This window comes from Rhinolophus sinicus, chromosome 4 (genome assembly GCF_057876585.1).
Source record: "Rhinolophus sinicus isolate RSI-liver-muscle chromosome 4, RSI-T2T, whole genome shotgun sequence".
Classification (NCBI taxonomy): domain Eukaryota; kingdom Metazoa; phylum Chordata; class Mammalia; order Chiroptera; family Rhinolophidae; genus Rhinolophus; species Rhinolophus sinicus.
In genome coordinates this window covers 47,400,813-47,418,381 of record NC_142504.1, presented here as the reverse complement: position 1 = coordinate 47,418,381, position 17,569 = coordinate 47,400,813, and the positions used below count along the sequence as shown (strand labels likewise).

The 17,569-nt window shown below is 42.4% G+C and overlaps 2 protein-coding genes across 5 annotated transcripts in view; one reads left to right on the top strand and one right to left on the bottom strand.

Moving 5' to 3' along the window:
- The window catches only part of RELN (reelin), a 504,226-nt gene that overhangs the window by 195,512 nt on the left and 291,145 nt on the right, over positions 1-17,569 (top strand). The window lies entirely within an intron of this gene.
- On the bottom strand, positions 10,583-12,458 carry LOC148758368 (serine/threonine-protein kinase MARK2-like). The gene has a single exon (XM_088798075.1). It carries the CDS (start codon positions 12,227-12,229, stop codon positions 10,583-10,585), a length of 1,647 nt encoding a protein of 548 aa, XP_088654201.1. The 5' UTR covers positions 12,230-12,458.

Here is a 17,569-nt window from a genome sequence, read left to right as displayed (position 1 = left end):
TTACTGAGCAGAGGAAAGAATCCGAGGCTTGGAATCACGGCCTGGAGTCAGGTCCCATCTGCCCTTAGCAGGCTATGTGCCACTCAGCAGGTCCTGCCTGGGCCTCAGTTTCCTGATTCATGTCTTGTGAGAGTCAGACTAGTTCAGTGGTTTTCAAATCCTGCTGCTGTAAACCCACGAGTTCCAGAGAAGTGCACCAGAAAGTTCTGGGTCTTGGGAAGCATGCTGGATGAGATGAGGGAAGCCAGCAACTTCGAAAGCTTAGGGCTTCTCTGTTTCGTATGTTGTAAGTCCATAACATTTGTTTGAAAAACAAGTACCACTGCTAACGAAATTTTGACTAGATGATAAAAGTTTCTTCAGTTTCAATTATTCTCCAGTTCCTCTGAAATTTATTCATTGAACCAAAGTAGCAGAAGTAAGAATATGAATGAAAGCAGCAAATCCTAAATCCAAGGAACCTGAGTCACAGGGAAAGCAAGCAAGTGGACTGTTCACGGGGTGCGGGCAGTGACTGAGATATTCCAGTATCTCCGATATCCAGGGAAAAGGCAAAACCTCTGTTGCGTGAATTTTGTCTACATGCTTTAGCCTCATTGTGTTGCTGGGATGCAGGGACTGGCACAAGATAACTAAGTTTGTGGGTCACTGAGAACTATTACAACAGGAATATCATATGCTTACAATTAGAAGACAGCTGAAATGAACGATTATTTAAATACTATATGCATTGTAGCATGGTGGTTGGCGATTTCAGAAAATATGTCCTTTCCAAAGCAAATGTCAAATTAAAATCCTGCACTTAAGATTGCTGTGTTACTAATAGAAGTGTATGTGAACCCAGAAGCTCCTGAATTGATTGAGATTTGAACAGTGAAATGTACTTAGGTAAATCAAGTTTCCATGTTCCCTCTGGATGTAAAACGTGTAACTGATCTTTGAGTGTGTAGGCCATATGTATGTCTTGGATTGGCCCGATGTTTTGTCCTCATTTTCAGCTTGCTAAGTGCAAAGGAAGACCTATAAACATATGACTATATAGAGAGTGGTGGCATCTGTTTATCTGTAATTTTGATAATGGTTAATATTCAACAACAAATGCTGATTATCCTTATATACATCACACATGGAGGGAGCTGAAAGTTTCCCAGTGATTTTTCTTTCCAGTTATATCTTCCTTCCACCGCAAAATGCTTACTGTTTTGCCATTGTAGTATGTTTGCGTTAAGGTATAATATTTTCAGTTTCCCTGCTGAAACATGCTAGCTTGGAGCAACATCACCCATGAACACTTCAGGCTTAATTTATCAGCTTACTTTCAGAGAGTTGAGTCCTGGAGGACTGATTCCAGGGATAGTAATAATTCAGTGGGGGATAGAAATCTGGAAGGTCTGCAGCACGAAGGAGGAAGACACATCACATGGAGACCAGAGTGGGGCGTGTTGGGAGCCGTGAGGTCCCACTGGGCCCCACAAAGGACCAGACGTTAACTGAAGGGTACATCTGTGGAGGGGAAGTAAAGGCAGGGGCCCAGCAGTGCCCTCTTGTGAGCCAGCACGGTACCTGGTACATAATCCAGCTCCAGTAACTGATGTGTTGAATCAAATTATTTTTGTCCTAGCATGGTTTTATTTAGAACTAAAGTTGAGATTTAATGTTAATATTTTTAGTTATTTAAAAGATTTTGTATGGTTTATTTTCTAAAATCAGGTTTCTTAGAGACATGATTTTCTGTTTAAATTTGTTTAATACATTTTGTACCAGAAAAATCCTTTTTAAGGAAGAACACGCCAACTATAAAGCATAAATAATTCTTCCTTCAATAAAACAGTTCCTATTATAGCCAGTGAATAACACATCTTCCCCAAGGATGTTACTTTCTACATCAGTCCATGTGCACAGCTCTGATTAGAGCAGGTAAACGATACACATCTCTTTCAAATAGTGAATTAGACCCAGTGGGGAGCAAGACACACAGATTCTGTAATTATGAAAGCTCCAAATAGCCCTCTTTTTTATGTAAAAAAAAAAAAAAAACTTTAAAAAAAGTGTAATTTTCTCTCACTTCTCTGTGTGATGGTGACTATTGACTTAAGAAAAAAACACATTAAAAGCATCTTCTCCAGTGCTAATATCGTATTGCTCCACAAAACATTTTATATCAAATTCTCCTGAAGAAGAATTTTTAACAAGCATCCTTTCCATACTTTCTCGTCTATCTAGGATTTGCTCACATATGCTATTTTCAGAATAAGCCCACAAATGTGACAGTATCTTTACAAAGTAAAACCAGAAGATAATTCTCAACCCAGATATATTGGTTTAAGCCTTGACTCTATTGTTAAATTTTTTTCACATTTTTTTTATTAGTTTCAGGTACACAAGACAAAGTAATACTTAGACATGTATCATTTATATCCCTCACACTGTGTGAACCCCCTCCCCCATCCACTGTCCCTCTGACATCACACAGAGACATTACATTTCCACTGTCTCTATTCCTAATGCTGTACTCCACTTCTTGTAAGTACACACACACACACACACACACACACACACACACACACACACACATAAAAACTTATAGTTGACATTCATTATTGTTCAGCTTCACGTGTACAGTGCAGTGATCAGGCATCTACATCATCCCTGAGGTGGTCTCCCTAATGAGACAAGTGTCCATTGGATACCCTACAAAATCTTTACAACATTATTGATTTCATTCCCCAATTTAACTTTCGTAACCCCATGGCCATCTTGTGGTTACTGACTGCTCACTAATCTCCTCACCTTTCCTCTTATCCCCATCCCCACATCTAGCAACCCTCAGTTTTTCCTCTATGTCTCCGAAACTGTTTCTGATTAGTTCATTCACTTATTCTCTTCTTTAGATTCCACATATAAGTGAGATCATATGGTATTCGTCTTTCTCTGTCTGACTTATTTCACTTAACATAATGTTCTCTAGGTCCATCCATGTTGTTGCAAATGGTAAGATTCCTTTCTTCTTTAAGGCTGCGTAATACTCCATTGTATGAATGTACCACAGTTTCTAAATCCAGTTGTCTACCCATGGGCATTTCGGTTGTTTCCATGTCTTGGCTATTGTGTATAGTGCTGCAATAAACATAGGAGTGCATAAATGTTTTTGAATTAGAGTTTTGGATTTCTTCGGATAGATACCTAGGAGTGAAATTGCTAGATCATAAGGTAGTTCCATTTTCAGATTTTTGAGATACCTCCATACTGTCTTCCATAGTGGCTGCACCAATCTGCAATCCCACCAACAGTGCACAAGGGTTCCCTTTTCTCCACATCCTTGCCGGCACTTGTTATTTGTTGATTTATTGACGATAGCCATTTTGACTGGGGTGAGGTGGTATCTCATTTTGGTTTTTATTTGCATTTCTCTAATGATTAGTGAGGTTGAGCATTTTTTCATATGTCTGTTTGCCATCTGTATGTCCTTTTTAGAAAAATGTCTCTTCATGTCCTCTGCCCATTTTTTAATTGGGTGGTTTGTTTTTCTGGAGTTGAGTGAGTTTTTTTTATAAATTTGTGATATTAACCCCTTATCAGATATATCATTGGCAAATATCTTTTCCCATTCAATAGGATCCCTTTTTGTTTTATTGATGGTTTCCTTTGCTGTGAAAAAACTTTTTAGTTTGATGTAATCCCACGTTTATTTTTTCTCTTACTTCCCTCACACGAGGGGATACATCAGTAAAAATCTTACTCCGGGTAATGTCTGAGGAAGTTTCTTCCTATATTTTCTTCTAGGAATTTTATGGTTTCAGATCTTACATTTAAGTCTTTACGGCATTTTTAACTTATTTTTGTACATGGTGTAAGGAGGTGGTCCAGCTTCATTTTTTGCATGTGTCTGTCCAGGTTTCCCAGCACCATTTATTGAATAGACTGTCTTTACCCCACCATACATTCTTGCTTCCATTGTCATAGATTAAATGGCCATATAGGCATGGATTTATTTCTGGACTCTCTATTCTGTTCCATTGATCTATGTGTCTGTTTTTATGCCAGTACCATGCTGTTTTGATTACTGTAGCCTTGTAGTATAATTTGATGTCAGGTATTGTTATACCTCCCGTTTTGTTCTTATTGCTCAAGATTGCTGAGGCTATCGGGGTCTTTTATGGTCCCATATAAATTTTCGGATTATATGTTCTATTTCTGTGAAAAACGTCGTTGGTAGTTTGATAGGAATTGCGTTGAATATGTATATTGCCTTAGGCAGTATGGACATTTTAACTGTATTAATTCTTCCTATCCATGCACATGGTATGTGTTTCCATCTATTTGTATCTTCTTTCATTTCTTTCTTCAGTGTCTTATAATTTTCTGAGTACAGATCTTTTACTTTTTTGGTTAAATTTATTCCCAGGTATTTTATAGTCTTTGAAGCAATTGTAAATGGGATTGTTTTTTAAATTTCTCCTTCTGATGTTTTATTATTGGTAGTATAGTATCATGTCATCTGCATATAATGACAATTTTACTTCCTCCTTGCCAATTTGGATGCCTTTTATTTCTTTTCCTTGCCTGATTGCTGTGGCTTGACTTCCAGCACTATGTTGAATAGAAGTGGAGAAAGTGGGCAACCTTGCCTTGTTCCTGATCTTAAGGGGAATGGTTTTAGCTTTTCCCCATTGAGTATGATGTCAGCTGTGGGTTTATCATATATGGCCTTTATTATGTTGAGATATGATCTCTCTATTCCCACTTCCTTAAGGGTTTTTACCATAAATGGCTGCTGGATTTTATCAAATGCTTTTTCTGCATCTATTGATATGATCATGTGATTTTTATTTTTCAGTTTGTTAATGTGGTGTATCACATTAATTGATTTGCGGATGTTGAACCACCCTCACATACCAGGAATGAATCCCACTTGATCATGGTGTGGGATCTTTTTAATGTATTGCTGAATTCTGTTCTCTAATATTTTGTTGATTATTTTTGCATCTATGTTCATTAGAGATATTGGCCTGTAGTTTTCTTTTTTTTCTGATGTCTTTGTCTGATTTTGGGATCAGGGTGATAGTGACCTCATAAAAAGTGTTTGGGAGCCTTCCCTCCTTCTGGATTTCTTGGAACAGCTTGAGGAGAATAGATGATAATTCTTTTTTGAATGTTTTGAAAAATTCACTTGTAAAGCTATCTGGCTCAGGGCTTTTGTTTGTTGGGAGATTGTTGATTACTGATTCAATTTCCCTGGTGGTAATCAATCTATTCAGGTTTTCTGTTTCTTCTTGAGTTAGCCTTGGAAGGTTGTATGCTTCTAGAAAATTGTCCATTTCTTCCAGATTGTCAAATTTGTAATTTCTTAAAATTTTTTGTATTTCTGTATCTGTTGTCACTTCTCCTCTTTCATTTCTGGTTTTATTAATTTGGGTCCTCTCTTTTTTTAATGAGTCTGGCTAAAGGTTTGTCGATTTTGTTTATCCTCTCTAAAAATCAACTCTTGGATTCATTGATCTTTTGCATTGTTTTTCTGGTTTTTATTTCGTTTATTTCTACTCTGATCTTTATTATCTCCTTCCTTGTACTCCCTTTGGGCTTATTTTGCTGTTCTTTCTCCAGATCCCTTAAGTGTGAAGATAAACCGTTGATTAGTGATGTTTCTTGTTTCTTTAGGTAGGCCTGCAATGCTATGAATTTCCCTCTTAGGACTGCTTTCGCGGCATCCCACAGATTTTGGGTCGTCGTGTTTTCATTTTCGTTTGTCTCGAGATATCTTTTGATTTCTTCCTTGATCTCATGATTGACCCATTCATTATTTAGTAACAAGTTATTCAGCCTCCATGGATTGGTGTGTCTTCCAGTTTTTTTCCTGTAGTTCATTTCTAATTTCGTAGCACTGTGGTCAGAGAAGACAATTGGTATGATTTCAATTTTCTTAAATTTATCAAGACTTGTTTTGTGGCCTAACATGTGGTCTATCATGGAAAATATTCCATGTGCGCTTTAGAAGAACGTGTCTTCTGCAGCTTTGGGGTGAAATGCTCTGAAAATATTGATTAAATCCAAGTGGTCCAATGTGTCATTTAAGGCCGTTGTCTTCATATTGCTTTTCTGTCTGGAGGACCTGTCCCTTGTTGTCAGTGGTGTGTTAAAGTCCCCTACTATGATAGTGTTACTGTTGATCTCTGTCTTTATGTCAGTCAATATCTGCTTTATATATTTAGGTGCTCCTATGTTGGGTGCATAGATGTTTACTAGGGTTATGTCCTCTTGTTGGATTGATCCCTTTATTATTATGCAGTGCCCATCTTTGTCTTTTAATATATTCTTCATTTTAAAGTCTATTTTGTCAGCTATAAGTATTGCAACTCCAGCTTTTTTCTCATTTCCATTTGCATGAAATATCTTACTCCAACCCTTCACTTTCAGCCTGTGTGTGTCTTTTGATCTGAGGTGAGTCTCTTGTATACAGCATATACAAGGGTCTTGCTTTCTTATCCGCTCAGCCACCCTATGTCTCTTGATTGGAGCATTTAATCCGTTTCCATTTAAAGTGATTATTGATAGGTACATAGTTATTGCCATTTTTAAATTTGTAGTTAGATTTTTTTCATCTTTCTTCTATTTACAGAAGTCCTTTTAGTATTTCTTGCAATGCTGGCTTGGTGGTAATAAATTCCTTTAGCTTATTCTTTTCTGGGAAGCTCTTTATCTCTGCTTCGATTTGAAATGATAGCCTTGCTGCATAACGCAATCTAGGTTGTAGGCCTTTGGTTTTCATCACTCTGAGTACCTCCTGCCACTCCCTCCTGGCCTGCAAAGTTTCTGTAGAAAAGTCTTTTGATAGTCTTATAGGAGTTTCCTTGTATGTAAGCCACTGTCTTTCTCTTGTTAGTTTTAGTGTTCTCTCTGTGTCTTTAACCTTTGCCATTTTAGCTATAATGTGTCTTGGTGTGGGCCTGTGTGGGTGCATCCTAGTCGGAACTCTCTACACTTCCTGTGCTTGTATGTCGGTTTCCTGCACCAGGTTAGGGAAGTTTTCAGTCATTATTACTTCAAATATGTTCTCGATCCCTTGCTCCCTCTCTTCACCTTCTGGAATTCCTATGATGCACATGTTGTTGCGGTTGACGTTATCCCAGAGGTCTCTTAAACCATTTTCATTCTTTTTTATTCTTTTTTCTTTTTGTGGTTCCGCTTGGGTGATCTCTGCTAACTCGTCTTCTAAGTCGTTGATTCCATCCTCTGCCTCATTTAACCTACTGGTAATTCCTTCAAGTGTGTTCTGTGTTTCAGTTATTGTGTTCTTTAGTTCTAACTGGTTGTTCTTTATGATTTCTCTATCCTTCCTTATGTTGTGACTTAACTCCTTAAACATTCTTATCATCAGTGTTCTGAACTCTGTCTCTGATACGTTGGTTACCTCTAGTTCATTTGGTTCCAATTCTGGAGGTTTCTTCTGTTCTTTTATTTGGGACATGTTTCTTTGTTTCCCCATTCTGGCTGACTCTCGGTGTTTGCTTCAATGTATTAGGTAGATCCCCTAGGATTCTTGGTCATTGCTGGGGGGGTCTTATGTAGTATGTGTCCTTTATATTTGACTTGCACCACTTCTCTATTCTCCTGTGCGTGTGCTCCAAAAGTGACTGTTGTATGTATTCTCTTGTTCAAGTTGAACTTTAATTGCTTTTGGCTTGTCAGTAGGTTGGATTGACTCCTACGCTGTCTAGTTGTGAGCATTGGCTCTGCCCACAGTGGATGAGCTGCTGACCCAGGTGAGGCTTGACCCCCATGAGGTCTTGTGCCTGTAGAGAGTTCCCTCTGGGTGTGTCACTTGTAGGTCAAACCCGGTATTACTTTGGTTTTGTCTGGAGTTGGCCTCTGGGTGTGTTGTAGGGCCCTGGTGTAGGGCGATTTCAGAACAAACCAAATCAACAAGCACAACAACAACAGCAACAAGAACAGCAAAGAAAAAAACCAGATACACTCACATGTAAAAACAACCGATAACCCACACTCCACACAGGCAAAAATATCAAACACACACACACACACACACAAATCAATACAGAAAAATGGAAAGAAGGAAGAAAAGTAGGGCAGAGAAAATAAAAGAGAAAGGAAGAGAGAGGTAAAGGGGAAGATGTATATATATATATATATATGCTAAAAATGATACTAACAGACACACAAAAGAGCAGCGCCAGTCTTGACTTAAGCTCACCAAACAATTTTCAGGTTGTTCTCTTTTGTACAAAGAGTCCTCTCCGTCTTGTAGAGGGAGAGCCAGCCACCTGGTGCCCAGAGTGACCCTGGCACTGCAGTTCTAGGTGCGCGGGGCTATGGGGACTGGTTGGTAGTTTTTACAAAGTCAGTGCAGTGTCTGCTCTCGCCTGCACATACGCGCGCTGAGTGCACCACAGCCGGCCCTGTGCCCAGGTCTGCTGAGTCTTAGGCATTTCTTCCCTTGGGGGTGTGGGGGATAAGAGTGGAGGTGTGTGGGTGTGTGGAAGGCTCGATATTTCTGAGCTGCTGAAGGCCCTGAGTTGCCTCTGCCGTCTGCTGTTAACCCCACATGTGTCTCTGCAGCTGTAATTGTCCTACCGCAGCAGCCCAGAAAAGCTGGGGGCTGGGAAGGGAAGTGTCTGCCATCTCACAGCCCAGCAGTGTCACACTCTTCCCAGCCTCTGCCCTAGGTCACTGTTGCAAAGCGGCTTTTTCCAGGTCCTGAGCACTACAGCTCCTCAGCACTACAGCTCCTCTGTCGTCTGACACTGCTCTTCAGTTCAGGGACCAGCTTGAGACTCTGGAAGGGCGGGGGTAGGATTGCTGTGGGAGAGTGGGGGAAGGGGCCCAGGTAGGGCTTTTGCTTTTTTGTTTGACCTAGGGCCCAGCTGGAGATTTCTACTGAGGTTACTGCCTCAATCATGGGATGCGCTGCTCTCTCGGCAGGAGAGTTCAGCTGTGGGACGCAGAGAAAGAGCCCATCTCCTGGCTCTTGTGATCTCTGTTCTGTGTCCTGGGACCCCCACGTCTCCCAGCCGCGGATGTAGGCTGCATCTCCACACCACTCCCTTCCCTTTTCCCTGGCTCACCCAGTTTGCCCACCTCCGAGTAATCCTCGTAGGAGCCTCTTAGCTGTTCTGTGTGATGAGCAGCGTGTCCTTTGATGGGTTATAGATGTTCAATTTGTGGTACGTTCCGGAGGAGAACGCAAGAAGACCACCCCGCTGCCGCCATTCCTCTAGACTCCATTCTTTGATTCAGCTGAGCTGGTGGTAGAATCTAGTGCTTGACAAGGATTGTGCTGAATGGAGTGTTAAACCTTTGGGTTTTTTCCTGCTCCGTGCTCCAGCACACTTCAGGGAAATGTTCCATTCTCACCAATAATGGTGACCCAACCACGCTCTGACCTCTAAGAAGAATGGGATGTGGGGCTGTTGGCAGCTCATGTCACTTTAAAGATACATATGTTTAGACAGTGCTGGAATCATGGGGAAGAGACACTCTATTTCTGTTGGGACGCTGCTGGGATGTGACATCACCCTGTGGCTGTCAGTGGCCACTTTGCTTTCATAAACGGAAAGACCACCTGAGAATGACGCCAGCACAGTGGAAGGAGGCAAAGCCAACAGGTCAGGAGAGATGATTCCTGTTGACATCATTGGGCACACAGGAAGGAGAATCTCTCACAGAAGCCCCTGTGGACTTCCTGAAATACCTCATTAGCCAAAACTAGGTCATGAGTCCCTGCCTCATCCAATCACTAGCAGGGGGTTGGGAGAGGGGACTGGTCACCATAACTGGCTTGGACCGTCTGTGATTCCTTCCAATTGAGCATCCACAAGAAGAAGGCAGCATGTGTGCTGTGTGAGCAAGCAACACCATCCTGCCACAAAGGAGAAATGGACAAGGGAGCTGAGGGTTCAAAGCCAAGGGAACAGAAGACCAAGAGCGTACAACATGCAAAGGTGCAGAGTTGTGCCAGTTAAGTCCAAGTATTGCATCACTACACGCTCCTCATACTGGAGGATGCAAAACAAGAGTACCCAATACATCTTTCTGAAGCAAGACATTTATTGAAAGGTTTGGAAAACCAAGGGCTTTAATAAGAACCATCCCCTCCCCACAGAGCAGGGGAGGGAAGAAGGGCCTCAGGAAAAACAGTCCAGTCTGTGAAGTTACACCCATCTGGGGGCCGAAGTGGTGGACCTGCAGCAATGGTGGTCCCTCCTCCTGTCTCCCAGGGAGCTCCAGGACATCCTCCAAGGAGATCCTTCTGAAGGCCCCGGCGATGCTGGATGCCACGGCGATGCCAGATACCCTGGCCGGGAATCCCACGCAGAGATGCCATGGCACTGGTCACATCTCCGCTGTCTGCTGGCCCAAGTCCTCTCTCCCACGGCTCCTTGGACACAGCATGTGTATTTCTTGTACTGCTGCGACCTGCAGTTTGCATCCAGCCTCTGGCCGATCTCCCCCACCACGTGATCAGGCTCCCTGGACCTCAGTTTCATCTATTTCAGCCTTTAAAATGCATGGAGCCAGGCTTGACATCCCTGGAGTCTTGTTTAGCCCCACGTTTGCTGTCAAAAGTCTATAGGGGCTTTACTTGACTGCGTCTGCAGCACCCCTTCTTTGGAGGCAGACAGAACAGTTTTCGTAAGAAGTTGAAGCACCCCCTAACCACCTGCCGCCGGCTCGGCTTGATGTTTTCTGTGTTTCCACTGCTGCTGCTGGTGCTGTGGCTGGAGAGAGAGTCCCCAGGGTGACATTGGGGGGCTGGGCTAAGGATGGTGCTGGAACCTGGTCCGTGCTCAGGAATGGCAGTCGTGGAGCCTGGTCTGTGCTCCGGAGTGGCGGTCCTGGACCCCCGGCTGGGCTCAGGAGTGGCAGTCCTGGAGCCCTGGCTGTGCTTGGGAGTGGAGGTCCTGGAGCCCCAGCAGTGCTTGGGAGGGGAGGGCTCAGGAGTGGTATTTCTAGACTCCCGGCTGGGCTCAGGAATGGCGGTCTTGGATCCTGGGCTGGATGGAGGTGGGGTGGTCCTGGACTCAGGAATGGTTATGCTGTACTCCTGGATGTATGTAGGACCCGCAGACTCTTGGGCCTTCTGCCCTGGCTCGTGGGCCATAGGCTGCTGCTCTGCCTGCTGGCAAATGGACCACTCGGATTGAACCTCCTGGGCTGGGGAGGGGCTGCGGCTCTGGAACTCAGGAGGATGGAAGGGCTTCACTTTGATGGTTCGAGTCCGGAATTTTAAGTTTTTTCTGTGTAAAATGCGGTATGTGGCCAGGATGTTATTGCCTATTTTGTTAGACAGAGTGTTCTTGATGTCTTCATAGCGAAAGCCCAGGTTCACCATTTCTTCTATGACCCAGGTGTCTATGTCATCACTGGGTGGCTCAACATACGGCTTCAGTTCTTCCTCTTGGCCCATGTTCAGCCAGGGATCTGGCATGATGGCCTTCAGATCGTCTCTCTGCTTAGGGTTGAGGTTCAGCAGTGTTTGGAGGAGGTTTACCACGTGAATGGACAGATAGCTTGGCACCACATACCGCCCGCTGGCTATCTTCATCATCAGCTCTGGCCAGCTCGTCGCGTGGAAAGGGACGGTGTCCGTCAGCGTCTCATACAGCAGCACTCCCAGGCTCCAGATGTCCGAGGCACAACTGTCATACGTTTCGCCCAGGAACAGTTCTGGGGCTGTATATAAGAGACTGCCACAAAACGTGCTGCGTTGATGGATGTTGGAGGATGCGCCAAGTCCAAAGTCTGCTAGTGTGGCATTCATCCGAGCGTCTAGCAGCACGTTTTCTGGCTTCAGGTCCCGGTGAGCAACGCCCTTCTCGTGGCAGTAGTGCACTGCTGACACCAGCTGCCGGAAGATGCCGCGGGCCATGTCCTCCGACATGCGGCCGTGGGCACGGAGGTAGTCCAGCAGGTCCCCTCCGGGCACGAACTCCATGACCAGGTAGAGGGATTCCGCCCAGCTGATCACGTGGAATAGCTGGACGATGTTAGGATGGTGCAAGTCTGCCATGCAGCGGACTTCTTGCAGGAGAGAACTGCGCGTTTTGTCAGAGACCCGTTGTTTGATGATTTTCACAGCCACCTTCGTCTGCGTGAGCATGTGCATGGCCACCACTACGTTGGCAAAGGTGCCCTCGCCGATGGATCCAATGAGCTCGTAATGGGCACTGGGGGGCTCCTGGTCAACAGGGATGTCTGTAAACTCACGTGACATGGTGACCCGCTAGCTACACTCACTGATGATACTAACAATGCTCTCCAACTGTGCTCACAAACAACTGTACTAACTACGCTGCTAATAATAATAACTATACCAACTGTGCTGACTAAATATACTATCAATAGTACTAACAATGCTAATAAACAATAACTATGCCAACTACACTGACTAAATGTAATAACTGTACTAACAATACTAACTAATAATACTAAAAAAAAAGGGACCAAGGAAAGAAGAGGGAAGGGGAAAAATAAAACGGGGGGTGGGGGTGGGGGGAGGGGCTAATAAACACTAACTATGCTAACTACAATACTAAGTAATAACACTAACTAAAAAAATGAGACCAAGGAAACAAGAGGGAAGGGAAAAAATAAAACGGGGAGAAAACCAGCTAAAACGTCCAAGTCCAACAGGTCACCACAAATCAGCTTCCTGGGCTATAACGGACAGCAAGCTCAGCCCAGCCAGGGCCTTATATAGCAGCTATGGGTAATTTCATCACACTGCTGCTTTATGAGCTCAGAGCCAGAAACTGACCATGTGTGGCTAAGGATAAACTACAGTGGTTTTCTCAGTTTTGGGTTTCAAGACCTCTTTACTCTGAGAAAAAGGGGGGACCCCGAAGAAATTTTCTTTATGTGGGCTATTAAAGACTGATATTTACTTAATTAGAATTTAAAGTCTGTAGGATGCTTTAAAAAGAGAAAAAAAAGTGTAGTTTTTCCAGGGGTGGATAGTGTTGCATTTTGAAAAGCCCTTAAGATAATTTGTTTCCACTCCCTCAGCCAAGAAATGGTGCTGCCCTTTGAGAAGCACTACTTGGGTGTATAATAAAGTAACTTTTTATGTAAAATGATCATTTAAAAGGCATCTACAAGCAATTATTCTTAAAACCAGCTTGTGCTTATTAATACCGCAGCTTAGCTGAGTAGTTCCCTCAGAAAATACTTTCAGGTGTGTATTCATTTTGGATACCTTCAGTTGTTTGTTTGTTTGTTTGTTTTGTTTTTAAATAAATGCAACCCTGTTAAAAGTGAATTTGCTTCCAAAAGTGGCTACTTCATAGGCATAAAATTGGCTGGGCTCAGGGGAATCAGATTGAAATAATGCTAGGGACACGAAGTCTACCAATTTTCACTATTGATTCAATGCAGTTAATTGTTTGCACAATTTCAGTTTCACAACTTCCAGAAGTAAGTGTTGCCTATTTTTCTCTAATTAGTAAATTACCACATGTCAATGTTCGGTACATTGTTTAGAACAGATTTGTTGTCAACTTTTGTGTCAGTTTAAAATAATCTACTTCAAATCATGGGAAAATCGTGAATATTTAGTGATATATTGGATCTGATCTCAGTTTTCTTGAAGAGATACATTTTTTCTTTAAGCTCTGCCTGATCCACTGTCCTGAAGCTCCAGACATAGCTGAAACGTTTTAAAACTAAACCATTAAGTCTTTCAGACTATACCTCCCATGTTTGTCCCTTAGCAGCACACAAAATGGAATGAAAGAAACATCTTGGAATTATTATAATTCAATGTGTTGGGATAACTTATTTGTGCCGTATTTATTTCAAGTGTGTTTTTGTTCTTAAAATTCATCCATTCAAGTTTGTCTTCCTCACCAGCTCCCAGTCGCCATTACCTTTCCATTAGTGAACTCTGATGCACCTCTTCCTTTGTCTTTGATCTGTTGTGAGCCTTTTGACATTATCAGTGGTGTTTTGGGTCCTACATAATGCCCCTCCCCATGTCCCCACACACTCAGGATTTATAGTGACACTCATCGATACTGAGATATTCTGAGAAATACTTCTGTTCTAATTGATACCTGCAAAAGTACCAAATTGGACACCTAACATGGTTCCTGAAAGCAGAGTAACTTACAACTGTAAAGCCTCCTTTTGTCTGTTGTTGGAAGGTTGTGTGTTTCTAGAAAATTGTCCATTTCTTCCAGATTGATTAATTTGTTGGCATACAGTTGCTCATAGTAATTTCTTAATTTTTTTGGATTTCTGTGGTGTTTGTTGGCACTTCTCTCTCATTTCTGATTTTATCAATTTGGGTCCTCTCTTTCTTTGTTTTGATGAGTTTGTCTAAAGGTTTGTCAATTTTATCTTCTTGAAAACCTGCCTCTTAGATTCATTGATCTTTTCTATTGTTATTTTGGTCTCTAATTCATTTATTTCCACTCTGATCTTTATTATCTCCCCCTTGTACTCCCTTTGAGCTTATTTTGCTGTTCTTTGTCCAGATCCCTTAAGTGTAAGAATAAACTGTTGATTTGTGACATTTCTTGTTTGTTTCCATAGGTCTGCATTGCTATGAATTTCCCTCTTAGGACTGCTTTCGCTGCAGCCCATAGATTTGGGGTCATTGTGTTTTCATTTTCGTTTGTCTCGAGATATCTTTTGATTTCTTCATTGATCTCATTGTTGCGCCATTCATTATTTAGTAACATGTTATTCAGCCTCTATGTAGTTGTGTGTCTTCCAGTTTTTTTCCTGTATTTGATTTCTAATTTCATAGCAGTGTGGTGTGATTTCAATTTTCTTAAATTTATTGAGATTTGTTTTGTGACCTAACATGTGATCTATCATGGAAAATGTTCCATGTGCTCTTATGAAGACTATGTATTCTGCAGCTTTGGGGTGAAATGCTCTGAAAATATTGATTAAATCCAACTCATCAAATGTGTCATTTAAGGCTGCTGTTTCCATATTTATTTTCTGTCTGGAAGACCTGTCCCTTGTTGTCAGAAGTGTGTTGAAGTCCCTTACTATGATAGTGTTACTGTTGATCTCTGTCTTTATGTCAGTCAATATCTGTTTTATATATTTTGTGCTCCTATGTTGGGTGCATAGATGTTTACTCGGGTTATGTCCTCTTGTTGGATCGATCCCTTTATTATTATGTAGTGCCCATCTTTGTCTTTTAATATATTCTTCATTTTAAAGTCTATTTTGTCAGGTATAAGTGTAGCTACTCCAGCTTTTTTCTCATTTCCACTCGCATGAAATATCTTACTCCATCCCCTCACTTTCAGCCTGTGTGTCTTTTCATCTCAGGTTAGTCTCTTGTATACAGCATATGCAAGGGTCTTGTTTTCTTATCCACTCAGCCACCCTATGTCTCTTGATTGGAGCATTTAATCCTTTTACATTTAAAGCGATTATTGGTAGGTACACAGTTATTGCCATTTTGTTATTTATATTTCTGTTCTTCATTACTTAGATGTTTTTCATCTTTATCTTCTGTATACAGAAGCCCTTTTAACATTTCCTGCACTGCTGGATTGGTGGTAATGAATACCTTTAGCTTATGCTTTTCTGGGAAGCTCTTTATCTCTCCTTCAATTTTAAATGATAACCTTGCTGGATAACGCAATCTAGGTTGTAGGCCTTTGTTTTTCATCACTTTGAGTATCTCTGCCACTTCCTTCTGTCCTGCAAAGTCTCTGTAGAAAAGTCATTTGTTAGTCTTATAGGAGTTCTCGTGTATGTAACCCACTGTCTTTCTCTTTCTGCTTTTAGGATTCTCTTTGTCTTTAACCTTTGCCATTTTAACTATAATGTGTCTTGGTGTGGACCTGTTTCACTGTATCCTGGTTGGAACTCTCTGCACTTTCTGGGCTTGTATGTCAGTTTCCTTCACCAGGTTAGGGAAGTCTTCAGTCATTATTACTTCAAATAAATGCTCACAATCCCTTGCTTCCTCTCTTCACCTGCTGGTATTCCTATGATGTGCATGTTATTAAGCTTGATGTTATCCCAGAGGTCTCTTAAACCATTTTCATTGTTTTCTATTTTTTTTTCTTTTTGTTGTTCCATTTGGATGATCTCTGCTAACTTGTCTTCTAAGTTGCTGATTCGATCCTCTGCTCCATCTAGCCTGCTGGTAATTCCTTCCAGTATGTTCTTTATTTCAGTTATTTTTTTCTTTAGTTCTAATTGGTTGTTCATTATGATTTCTCTATCCTTTATTTTGTCACTAAGCTCCTTAAACATTCTTATCATCAGTGTTCTGAACTCTGTCTCTGACAGGTTGGTTACCTCTGTTTCATTTGGTTCCAATTCTGGAGGTTTCTTCTGTTCTTTTATTTGGGACATGTTTCTTTGTTTCCCCATTCTGGCTGACTCTCTGTGTTTGCTTCCATGTATTAGGTAAATCCCCTAGGGTTCTTAGTTCTTGCTGGGTTATCTTAAGTAGTATGTGTCCTTTATATTTGACTTGCACTACTTTGTTCTTCTCCTCTATGTGCGCGCCAAAGGTGACTCTTGTGTTGTGTATATTGTCCTGTTAAAGTTGATCTTTAATTGCTTTTTGCTTGTGAGTAGGTGGGGTTAACTCCTAGGCTGACTAGTTGTGAGACTCTGCTCTGCCTACAGCAGGTTGTTCTGCTGCGTGAGGGTTGACTGCTTAAATGAGGCTTGGCCCCTATGGTCTTGTGCCTGTAGAGAATTCCCTCTGGGTGTGTCACTTGTAGGTCAAACCCCATAGTACTCTGTTTTGGTCTGGAGTTGGCCTCTGGGTGTGTTGAATCTTGTGCCTCTTAAGCTCGGCCCTGGTAGGGCAATTTCAGAACAAAGCAAATCACAAAGCACAACAACAACAACAACAAAGAAAAAACCAAATACATTCACATGTAAAAACAACCAATAATCCACACTCAACACAGGCAAAGATATGAAAGATATAAAAACAAAACAAAACAAAACAGTAGCGCCAGTCTTGGCTTAAGCCCACCAAGTAATCTCCAGGTTGTCCTCTGCTGCACCAAAGAGTCCTCTGTGTATTGTGCAGGCAGAGCTGGTCACCTGGTGCCCAGAGTGACCTTGGGACTGCAGATTTAGATGCGGGGGCCCTGAGGGGTCTGGATGGTAGTTTCTACAAAGCCAGTGCAGTTTCTGCCCTTGCCTGCACATAGCGCACTGAGAGGAGCACCACCAGCCCTGTGTCCAGTTCTCCTGAGTCTTAGGGCACTTTTTCCGTGTGTGTGTATGTGTGTGTGTGGGGGGGGGGGGGGCGGGTGGGAGATTTCTGAGCTGCTGAAAGCCCAGAGCTGTGTCTGCTGCTTACTGCTGATCCCTGGGAGGGCCTCTGCAGTTGTAATTGCCCTGCCCTAGGCAGGCCAGAAAGGGTGTGGGCTGGGGATGGAGGGGTCTTCTCTCTCCCAGCCCAGCAGTGTCACACTCTTCCCACAGGCCAGAAAAGGTGGTGGCTAGGGGTTGAGGAGTCTCTTCTCTCCTAGCCCAGCAAAAGTCACACTCTTCCTAGCCTTTTCCCTGGGTCAGAGCTGCACACTGGTCTTCCCAGAGCCTGAGCACTAAGGCT

Excerpts from the sequence above, each read along its gene's own strand:
- LOC148758368 (XM_088798075.1), bottom strand. The coding sequence starts at position 12,229 with ATGTCACGTGAGTTTACAGACATCCCTGTTGACCAGGAGCCCCCCAGT.